Consider the following 12,069-nt stretch of genomic DNA (forward strand, 5'->3'; position numbering starts at 1 on the left):
GAGTCACTTTCCGTCTTTTAAAGCTATTCATGTCAGTGTTTTCACCTATAAGCAGGTATTTGAGTAAATAAAGGATTAAAGCCTAGAGATTTTCCACTTCCCACTGCATTTGATGCTTTTGCTTTCATCTTATCTGACACGAACACATGTGTGCATAGAAAATCATTTGAGAACACACACCTCTTCACGGTGTAGCACTGAATGTCTCTTCCTTAATTCATTCAAACACTTCTGAATAGATGTCGCTCACTGCTCAGAGAAAAAACAGCATAGGGAACGAGATGACGTGCCATCGGTCTTGTTCAGTCTGTTTGTCTTACATTATGTATTAGTATGTCTTTGTAGTTTGTTGTGTCCCTGGAGTTTCCAGGCGAGAGAAAGGAGAGCAGGATCTTCATTCATTTCTAGAGGACAGGCTTGGGTGTGGCTTGCTAGACTCATCATATCAAAACCTCATTAAGCTTCTCTTTCATCATGACAGTGACGACCAACATGGCCTCTTTAATCATGTTCTGTTTACCAGCATTTCCTCTCCGGCTTTACTTGTGTTTAGAGATAGTGGCCCACATTCCAACAGGAAACTGTAGTAACAATTTCTCAGCAGGTGTTTGAGCAAACATGCTGTTTCTTAATGTCACATTATGTCTGTCTGACTTTGTCTGTAGCCTATATTTACATTGATTATGCATGAATGAATGTGACAGCGAAGTCTCTTGATATTTGATCATTCCCTCTCCTTCCTCCAGGATTTCCCACCGTGTTTGTGATTCCATGGATTGTGTGTAGGATTTACCTCGACGACACAGGGTGAGTAGTTGAGCATAATCAGACAGTGACAGAGCCCACATGAGACTCTTAATAGCGGATATTTAAACCTGAGAGATTAAAATGAGGCAGAAGAAGATGAAACACATTCCCATTTGCTACCGCTGTTATGAAAGCACTTGTAACTCCTTGATGTCTCCTCATAACAGATGCTGGGAGAGGAATGATGCCCCGATTCCCTGGCGGGTGATTAACTGGCCAATTATGGCATCTGTCATTGTGAGTATAACCTCACACCAGCTATTATAAACACTGAGACCAGCCTCATACTGTATGCAGTATATCAGGCAGGGAGGGATTCTGCCAGCAAAACAGACGCGGGGATGTGCTGAGTCTCATGAACAGTTTCCATGTCCTGGATAGGACGTGAGAGCAGGCATGTCAGGGGGAGCGAGCGAACACGCTGTCACAAGTGCCTCTCTCAGCACACGTGCCAAGACTATCTCTTGTGTCCGCTGTGCCATTTCCATTTTGTATACACTCACCTGCAAGAGATCAAATGTCTTTGGACAGGATGATGGCTGTGTTTGACAGCTTTGCCCGAACACATCCAGGTCAAATTGTTCCTGTTCCTCAGCCCTCCAGAGCCTAGGAATGCAATAATAATAATAAAACATAAGTTTTTCTGGCAAACATGCTCAGTTCTGGTGTGTTTAGATAACTCTCTCACAGAGCTCTGCAGACCATGCTACTGTGTAACTACATCTCTCTGCTACCCAGAATTCCACTGGTAGATGATCCTTTGGCAAAGATGTTCTGTTTTAAGTTTTTTTATGTAGGGATTAATTTTGAGGAACAGAAACAAGTGGCCTCTTTTGTTTCTACTATCTGTCTGATGGATTCAAACAAGATGGAAATTGGAGATTATCAATTTACCTTTGAAGTTATGCAATTGGCAGACCAAATTCAAAACAGTTTTAGGATCTATTTGAGTTTTTTTTATTTTATGGACAAAATTCAAATCATATAGGTTTAGAATGATTTAAAATGGTGAATAAATGGTGAGAACTTTCATTTTTGGTTCCTTAAAGACCTGTAATCTGATTCAAGTCTTACAAAAGGTTTTGAGAAGTTCTTGTGTCAGATCCAGTAAACAGTGGATATGTTTAGTCTGGATAATATCATTGTATAAATGCGAAATGCTATAAAATATTTTTCTCTTCCTTTCTGTGTTCCACAGTTGAACTTTATTCTGTTCATCAGCATAATTCGAATCCTGGTCCAGAAACTGAGGTGTCCTGATGTCGGTGGAAACGATCAGTCGCAGTACAGGTATCGCAAATGGATGCCAACTAATATTCCATTCTGCAAACATGGTTGAACACTCTTACATGCTATTCTGGTCATAGCTGAGATCTCCCTTTTAAGTTTACCAGGAGTTGCATTCCAGCATGAATTTCAGAAAAATGGTTGGAAATGGATGGCTGCTTTCCATTTTTATCCAGGTCTTCCACTATCTATTGTGCATTGCATGTCGCTAATGCATGAGAGACTGTGCTCTATTTGATGGCTCTCCCATGATGCATTTTTCCCATTGAGATTTCAATTTGGAGCTCTCCATTGTGTGCTTGAAAATATTCATCTAATACATATAATCTATTTGACAAAAATTGCCGTGCTATCATAACAGTAGGGTTCCCTCCACATCACTCCATTCAAATCCTGTAACTCCTCTTTCTCTTTTCAGGAGGTTGGCCAAGTCCACACTTCTCTTGATCCCTCTGTTTGGCATCAATTATGTTGTGTTCGTTTACTTAATAGAAGAAAATGAAGAGATGGAAAACTATAAATACTATAAAATATTCTTTGACCTTGGTCTGGGATCTTTTCAGGTGAGAATATACCTAAATGTTTGACTAGTGATTTTATATATATATATATATATATATATATATATATATATATATATATATATATATATATTTATTATATGTATGTGTGTATGTATATATCTTCTTAAAACTTTTAACAAAAGCTCCACTGTTTAATTAATCTAGATTTATAATAATAATAATATATTCAGAATAAATGCTGCTCTTTTGAACTTTCTATTGATCAAAGTGTCTTGAATTATTACATTTGTATATATCTGCTAGACAGTATATAGACAGTGTTTAAAACTGTCAAAAATATTACACTGTAGACTGAAGTAATGGCTTAAAATTCAGCTTTGCTCTCACCGGAATTTTAAAATATGAATAATATAAATTAATATAAACAATGTTAATATAAACAGTTACTTTAAATTATAATACTGTAATTGAATTGTAATTTTTAGTAATTTATTTTGTAATAATCACAATATCATTGTTTTGTGAATAACAATACAAAATCTTACAGACTCCAAACTTTGATATGATGATATGTGATGATTTATCAGTGTTGTGTACCACATTAACCCTCTGTGTTCCTCTCACAGGGCTTGGTGGTTGCGATTTTGTACTGTTTTTTGAATAGTGAGGTTAGTCTGAAATGTTATTGATCATTGATTTATCTCACTTTAGCTCTATTCCAAAACCTAGTGTGCTGCTTACTGCCTACATAGGCAGCTGATAAAACTGCATCCTAACTGTAATAGAATCTCATAAGTTAGAAATTAAAAAAAAACTTTGCATAAGCAGCACTAAAAAGTACAAAAATACACCCACACATTGTGTAAAACACTATTACACTATTGTTGTAATAAATTTAATTATAACTTTGTTGAGAATGCTTTTGAATATCAGATGTCATTTTTATTTAAAATCAGCATTTTTGATTTCACCTCATTTGCAATCCTTTATTTGCATTCTGGCTTTGTCATCTCTTATAATGATACATACAGTGCCTACTAAGAATTTGGTCAAAACGAGCCATTTGTTAGTCAGTATGATAAAGTTAGCACACTATTTATTTCTGTGCATATGATGCATTAAAATGCCTCCTCGTCAGGCAGCTCACTAGGTTTTGGAACAGAGCAGTGGTTTTCCTTCCTAGTTCAAATCAACATAAAACATTCACAACCTATTTGACTTCTGTATTGTGACATTTCTGAGTGACAAACGATGTTGAAGGAGATAAACATGTAGGATGAATTTTTTTGGGTCTTGGATTAATTCCCCCTGTATGACAAATGTATGATAGGAAAGGCATGAAAACAAGTTTTTTTTTTCTGAGGCAGAGCTAAGATAATTACATTTTGATTAAAGTTTACAAGCAAACAAACACAACCTAAATCAATTAAAATAAAACTAGAAACATATTTTGAGCATAAATGGGTTCAATCTTGATTTCGTGTCGACTTACCACCCTGTGTGTTTCTGTGCTAATGCTAATGCTAATGGTTGTTTTACTTGGCTGCTTTGCAGGTCCAGAGCGAACTCAAGAGGAAGTGGCGGAGTTTGCGTTTAAAGCATTACATCGGTCGCGACTACCGTCTGCACAGTTCATCCATATCCCGGAACGGCACGGAAAACATGGGCCGATTCCATCGGAACTCCAGAGCCCAGTCTTTCCTACAGACTGAGACCACTGTAGTGTGAGACATCTAGAAGCGGCGCTATATGAATCACTCTCTTACTTCACTGCCCCTCAGCTAACAACTCAGTATTTTTCAAAAGCTTTACACTGAAGAGGACAAGGCTTTCTGAAGCATGAGATTGACATGTAGGAGACACGATGAGGACTCAGCATCTCTGAGGCACTGTGCTGTATTTCAGTATACGATGCAAAATCTCGTTTCATAGCAAATTTTGCTCTAAACCACCAAAATAACACATTAAACCAAACATCTGTGAGTGGGATAGTATTGGTGGCATTAAAAACTGCAATTCTGTTTATTTTATTTTATTGAATGCAGATTACATATATAGCTTTTTGAAAACTCTTTCATTGCATTAGGGTCAGATTATATAATAGTGTTATGTAAATGCTACTTAAGGCCCACAGCAATTTTCTTAGACGTTTATGGAGACGCAGCACCATGCTATCAACACATGAAAACTTACTAAGAAAATGTATTGGAAGAATGCAAGAAGTGGGTCACCTCTATGCCAAACTCAAATGTGAGGTTTTATAAAGAGGACATTACAGCCAGAGGTGTCCACGTTAGCCTGAGACTCATTTCAGGAGAATGTGTCTTATTTCCGATACAAGTGCTGATTGTAAGAAAAAAAAGCAAAAATTCATTTTCTCATTATTCGACCACTGGGATTTTTTTTCTTCATTATTTTATACCTTGAAGAAAAGCCACAGTATGAAAAAGCGTGAACTGAGATACAAGATTATACTTTTTCGAAGATATGTATATTGTAGCATGTGAATGTATTTGTTATATGAGGAGATTCAGTGTAGTCTTATGAATACAAATATGTGGCATAAATATTTAGTTTGCCCACAAAGAAGATGTGTGATTAAACCAAACCATGACTCACTGTTATTACTCCGCAAACTTTTTTATTTCATATCTCACTAATCAGTAATTTCAATAGATAGTGTTGATGGCGTTTTTGATTATTTTTGCTTTTGTGTTGCTCTGTCTCACATTGTCAGGGGAGTAGGGGAATTGTACACTGAGATGAATCCTGCTGTCTGTGCTCTTTTAATTCAACTGAAAAACAGATAATAAATTAATTTAGGTCAAATGAACTGACAAAACAGCGAGAGTGAGGGCGTATGAAAGTGACATTTCAGTGTGAGCTGTGGTCTGCGAACATATTCTGGGAACTGCGGTCCAAAGACTTCACAATGGGTTGGAGAGGAGATCGGATCTCTTACAGCCAGGCCTGAAGAGCGAGAGCTCCCTGGGACACCACGTGCGAGGTTGTGTTCATTTAAAGTGACACAGATGCCATGGGCAGGGGCATTCAGCATCATTATCAGACCATCAAATGGAAAAGAAAAGATGGAGCTTTAATTAAAACTGGCAGAAAGGAATTGTGGGTTGTTTGAATAAAATAATGAAGGAGGATGACAGTATGCAATTATTTTGAAAGATCTGAAGGTTTTGAAGAATCTGGTGTGTTTGGCAGATGCATTTATGATGTAAAAAATATGTTCAGAGGCCATAATGTTGTGCACTTCTTGCTTATTATATTTAACCATCTGCAATTTTTAATTGGAAAATTGATTGTTCTCGGTTTTTGCAGTTACATTTTTGCTGAATGTTTCTTGTAAACTGTATTGAGATTTTTCATTAAATGCGAAAGTTGTTTTTAAATTGTGTTTAGTATGTCTGGGCATTTTTGATTGGTACACAGAAAAAAAATCAACAAATTTTAGTCAGAAATTGCTAGTAAATATCACAATCATTACAAATACACAGCAAGTTACAGAGAATCAAGGGCAAAATTTGAAGCAGAAACACTAAAATGGTATTTTCTTGTAAAACATACTACAATAATCTTTTTTCTTTTTTTTTTTTACAACTGTATAGTGATTCTTTTTCAGCACCATTAATGCAGCTGATTTAATTTGAATTGAAATTTCAGCACATATTCAGTTTATACTGTGCTAATTGAAATTATTCGATATGCCAAAATAATTTGCTTGTGTGATGTAGATAAGATTGGTAGGGTTTGTTTTTATGATTGTGAGTCTTGGGAACAATAAATGAGATGCTATAAATGGACCAGTGAAATATAATTACACTTCTCCCTTGCCGATCAACAGATCAGCTTCACCATCAACACTGATGATATCACATGCAGATGATGTTGTTTTGACTCGTTTTCCTGTTCTCTTGCTGTCTGGTGTCTTATCGCCTTCCTGGATCCTCAAATGGAGTGAACAAGCTTATCCTTGGAGGCACAGCAAAAAGTAATAGAGAATAACAACTTGTTTTCAGGCTGCTGGCCTCCACAACCACACGTTCTTACAAGTCATTTACAAAGCATGCTTCTTCATGCAACATTTATTTGTGCCATCAACTTCATAAAAACAATTGAACTGACAGAACGTCATAAATGAAATTTCATGGTAATTCACGCAGCCTGATTATGGAGTTTCGCAGCATTCAGTGTTACAGTTGTTTGGATGAAGATGAGGTCTTTGGGCCAGCTTTCATGAACATGATAGTGTCCAGTCTAGGGAATAAAGGACGGCAGAAATGTACAGTCCAAAACAACTTCTATAGGGAGTTTTAACTTTAAACTGTAGTTTTAATATGAGCCCATAATCCGTAAAAATCCATCCTCGGTTGTCCTCTCACATCAAAACCTAATGTTCTATTTGTTTAGAACTGTTTTGGACTTTTTGCTTGTAAACGGTGCTTTATCTCTTCATATTTCTCTCCTAATTCTGACATAACGTCTTTTTCACTGGAGAAAGCAATATTATGGACAGAGGACTGGCCAGAACCCCCTTTTTTAAGTTTAAAAACTAAAATTAATGATGGATTTGTTTAGTACGAACATGAAGACTTTTGCTTTAAAAAATGTTTTAATGTGGATTACTGTGATGTTTTCTTATCAACTGTTTGAACTCTGATCCTGACTGCAACCATTTATTAAGAAGATCTATTGATGAGCAACCGATGTAATATGGTAAAATTAAAATTATTAATTTCTATTATACATTTGAAGAATGTGAGTAAATTTTCAGCAAATGTTCATTTTTGGGTGAACAATTCCTTTAAAAAATTATAGTCAATATTTCTTGCTGGAAGTTTTAAGATAACATACTGGTAAAATAAAAAGTAACTTTAAGGGTTAGTTAATTGAAAAATCAAAATTATGTTATAAATAACTCACTCTCATGTTGTTCCAAACTCGTGAGACCTCCGTTCATCTTCGGAACACAGCTTAAGATATTTTAGATTTAATCCGAGAGCTCTCAGTCCCTCCATTGAAGCTGTGTGTACGGTATACTGTTCATGTCCAGAAAGGTAAGAAAAACATAATCAAAGTAGTCCATGTGACATCAGAGGGTCAGTTAGAATTTTTTGAAGCATCGAAAATACATTTTGGTCCAAAAATAGCAAAAACTACGTCTTTATTCATCATTGTCTTCTCTTCCGTGTCCGGTTTCACGAACGAATCATTCGATGTAACCGGATCTTTTTGAACCAGTTCACCAAATCGAACTGAATCGTTTTAAACGGTTATTAATCCACAAATGACTTAAACTGTTAACTTTTTTAATGTGGCTGACACTCCCTATGAGTTCAAACAAACCAATATCCCGGAGTAATTCATTTACTCAAACAGTACACTGATTGAACTGCTGTGAAGAGAGAACTGAAGATGAACACCGAGCCGAGCCAGATAACGAACAAAAGATTGACTCTTTCACGAGTCAAGAACCGGTTTCATCGGTTTTCGGATCACCAGTACTTCTTTCGGACAGATCGATTCAATAAACCGGTTGAAGAAAACGGTTCACCGGTTCTTTTGCGCTCGACGTAATGGCGTCATTGGCGATGATTGCCCTTCATTCAAGCCTTCGGTTTACCTGCGCTCATAACATTAGCACAGAATCAGTTCAGAATCAATCACCAAAAGAATCAGTTCGGTTCAGAGACTCTGTGTGTCAGTCTGCTTCACGCTGAATCACACATGTACAGTATCATCAGCTCCTCGGTTCTCGAATCGGACGCATCTGACAGAAACGGTTCTTGACTCGTGAACAAGTCATTATCTGGCTCGGTGTTCATCTTCAGTTCTCTCTTCACAGCAGTTCAGTCAGTGTACTGTTTGAGTAAATGAATTACTCCGGGATATTGGTTTGTTTGAACTCAGAGGGAGTGTCAGCCACATTAAACAAGTTAACAGCTTAAGTCATTTGTGGATTAATAACCGTTTAAAACAATTCAGTTCGATTTGGTGAACTGGTTCAAAAAGATCCGGTTACATTGAATGATTCGTTCGCGAACTGGATATCACAAACTGCTTTGTTTTGAACTCTCTCACAACAGACACGGAAGAGAAGACAATGATGAATAAAGTCGTAGTTTTTGCTATTTTTGGACCGAAATGTATTTTTGATGCTTCAAAAAATTCTAACCGACCCTCTGATGTCACATGGACTACTTTGATGATGTTTTTCTTACCTTTCTGGACATGGACAGTAGACCGTACACACAGCTTCAATGGAGAGACTGAGAGCTCTCGGACTAAATCTAAAATATCTTAAACTGTGTTCCGAAGATAAATGGAGGTCTCACGGGTTTGGAACGAAATGAGGGTGAGTTATTAATAACGTAATTTAGATTTTTCGATGAACTAAACCCTTTAATGTGTCTAATATTTATTTATTAACCCAGAATTGCTTTAAACAGTACTAACAACCTATAGCCACGACCCAGTTAAACGATCAGAACACCTTAGCAACTGCATAGCACCCCAAATCGTAATGTACATCGCTACATGTCGACGTGCTGACCAAGAGTCTGTTGTGTTAATATATCATTGTCACAAATTCAAGAAAATTAGTAAAGTAGAAGTTATTTGCAATTCTTAGACAACCTCAGATGTCTGACTTTCTAATTAACACCTGTGCCCTATCCCTTCACCCGAAGAATCTCCAGATGCTTCATTTGGCAATGATCCATCATGATTCGTCCCGATTTATCAGTGCTATTGACCTCTATACCTCATTTAAATCATTTGGCATGGGTATTAGGCCGAAATGACATGCATCCACTCCTGTGACAAGAGGCGAGTTGTCAGCCTGTGGATGTGGTGACCAGTGAGGGGCTACAGCTGGACCTGTGTGCTTGAAAGCCAGTGAAGTGGAAACCTCCACACACTATACTCCTGGGAACTGCTAATCTGCTTTCAGAATCCTTGCGTTGGATGGAAATAGACAGGCATTTCAAATGTACACTGTCTAAATCACTTACTGGTTCCTGTAGTTGTGTGGCATGAGCTTTGGAGAGCTAGAAATGGCCTTTTGAGATGCTATGACCGGTCATTGACCCCTGTTCACACATACAGCTTCTAGCAGTCTTTGAAAACATGTTGTTCATTAGGAGGAACAGCTGTACTTATCAGTTAGTCCCCTGTTTGTGAATGTCACCGCACAGTGAGAAGTTCCTTCTGTTCATCAGTCAGGATGACTGTAGACTATTGACTGTCCCGTTCTCCTCTGGCCTCATCAATATCTCCTGCTGTAACAGAAACCTCCCACAAAGAAGCTGTTCTTTTTTGAGTAGACGTACGTGCCCAGGTCGGAGTTTATATGTTGATATTGATGCCCCAAAAAGGTCAAATCCAAAAACAATGAACATATGCATACTATTTATAACTGTGGATATGGCATTTATTTATCCATTCAAAAATGTTGGGTTGGGAACCATGATAGTATCAGATAGTAATGTGGTTTATTGATATATTCCATGGTACAGAATTATTACCTTATTTCTATGCTGTTTTTTTAACACATGGTACTCAAAGGTAAATAATACCATGGTATTATCATGGAAAATATCCAAAAAACTTTACCTTGGTACATACACAAAAATTACATTATTGCCATAGTACATGTCCAATAAACATGGTAGCAACATATCCAAAAACATAACATTACAATATATATGTAAAAAAAAAAAAACATGCTTTTGCCATAATACAAAGTCCACAATAATATTACCTTGCTACATGTCCAAATGGCATTACATGGCAATACAGTAACTTTTACCTTTTCTTTTGTCTTATTTTTCCCTCTCAAATGAGCAGCATTCATTAGCTGGTAAAACATATTGGTTGTACAGAAGGTTTGATAATTATGCTGGTTTTCTTTTACATGGTACTCAAAGGTAATTTAAAGAATACTGTGCTATGATATAATAATGCATTTCTTTGCTTGGTGCATGTAAAAAAATGTGTTATTATCTTGATACATATGTTTATTGGGGCAGTCGAGGCCTAATGATTAGAGAGTCGGACTTCGAGTCTCAGGTCCGGCAGGGATTGTAGGTGGAGGGAATAAATGTCAAGCGATCTCTTCCCTTGACCCTTGAGCAAGGCACTGAACCCCCAACTGCTCCCCGGGCGCTGTAGCAAAAATGGCTGCCCACTGCTCCAGGTGTGTGTTCACGCTGTGTGTGTGTACTTGGATGGGTTAAATGCAGAGCATAAATTCCATTTATGTTAGTGGCCATACGTCACTTCACTGTTCACTGTCATATCCAAAAACAGAAGAATTAACATGGTAAATGTAAAAAAACAAAACAAAAACATGATGTTGGTTCATATTCAAAAACCATGGTATTACCATAGTTCATGTCCAAAAATGTAGTATTATATTGGTACATATCTAATAACATGGCATTCAACACAACAAAAATAAAACATGGTTTAACATGGTACAAAATAAAAAAAAACATTATTTTGGTACATGTCCAAAAACAATGGTAGGGGTCATCCATTGATTTGGCTTTATCACTAGCTGGTGTGAGGTGAGCGCACTGGTGCCATTGTCCCGTGGCTGCCGTCGCATCATCCAGGTGGATGCTTCACACCGGTGGTGGTTGAGGCGAGATTCCCCCATATGATTGTAAAGCACTTTACTTTAGGTGTACAAAAAAGCACTATATAAATGCCTCATTCATTCATTTTGGACTTGGTATAATAGAAATACTCAGTAATACCCTTTTTTATACACACATTATGGTAATACAATGTTTTATGAATATGAATCAAGGTAATGTTGTGTTTACTTGACATTTACCATATTAATAATGAAGCTTTTGGTTACGAATCAAGATAATGCCATGTATATTGGCTATTTATCATGCTAATACTGTAGTCTTTGGTTATGTATCCAGACAATGCCTTGTTTTTAATGTATATATCGGAGTTGTTACCTGGTCTTGATGCCTTTGGAGGGAAAAGAATCAGATCAAGAACATGTGATACTGTATTTATGCATGTGTCTGATGTTTGCGGCGCTGCTACAGTGAGGTGATGGCGTCAAATATTTCCGCTGGCTCAGATGGACAGAGCAGCATTTAAACCAGACAGGCAGCAGATGGAAGGTTTACACACCTTGAATAATGAATTTTCTGACCAGGAAAAAAAAGAACTCTGAGCTCCGTCTCCAGGGAAAGGTCCAAAATAACCACACAGTACAGAGTAAACGGGCTGCTGATGTTCCTTCCATGATCAGCACTGGCCGCAGCTTTGGTGTGGATGCACATGAACTAGAGCGATGAAATGGATAGCTTGCATTGGATGTAATAATTCATAAGTGGCGATTTGTAATTCAAGAAAAACAACCCTCTAGTTCACCACATAGATTAATGACACAAGCACATGTAGTTTTAAT

At 37.2% G+C, this 12,069-nt stretch overlaps 1 protein-coding gene across 2 annotated transcripts in view; it reads left to right on the forward strand.

Moving 5' to 3' along the window:
• LOC132116203 (vasoactive intestinal polypeptide receptor 2-like) overlaps positions 1–4,951 on the forward strand; it is a 29,459-nt gene extending 24,508 nt beyond the window's left edge. For both annotated transcript variants that reach the window (XM_059524888.1, XM_059524887.1), the window contains exons 8-13: positions 747–807; positions 975–1,044; positions 2,006–2,097; positions 2,513–2,657; positions 3,245–3,286; positions 4,173–4,951. In XM_059524888.1, coding sequence (XP_059380871.1) covers positions 747–807; positions 975–1,044; positions 2,006–2,097; positions 2,513–2,657; positions 3,245–3,286; positions 4,173–4,346 — 584 coding nt within the window. In that variant the 3' untranslated portion in view covers positions 4,347–4,951. The remainder of the gene's footprint in view (positions 1–746; positions 808–974; positions 1,045–2,005; positions 2,098–2,512; positions 2,658–3,244; positions 3,287–4,172) is intronic.
• The last annotated feature ends 7,118 nt before the right edge of the window (positions 4,952–12,069 follow it).

This window comes from Carassius carassius, chromosome 35 (genome assembly GCF_963082965.1).
Source record: "Carassius carassius chromosome 35, fCarCar2.1, whole genome shotgun sequence".
In the NCBI taxonomy this organism is placed as follows: Eukaryota; Metazoa; Chordata; class Actinopteri; order Cypriniformes; family Cyprinidae; genus Carassius; species Carassius carassius.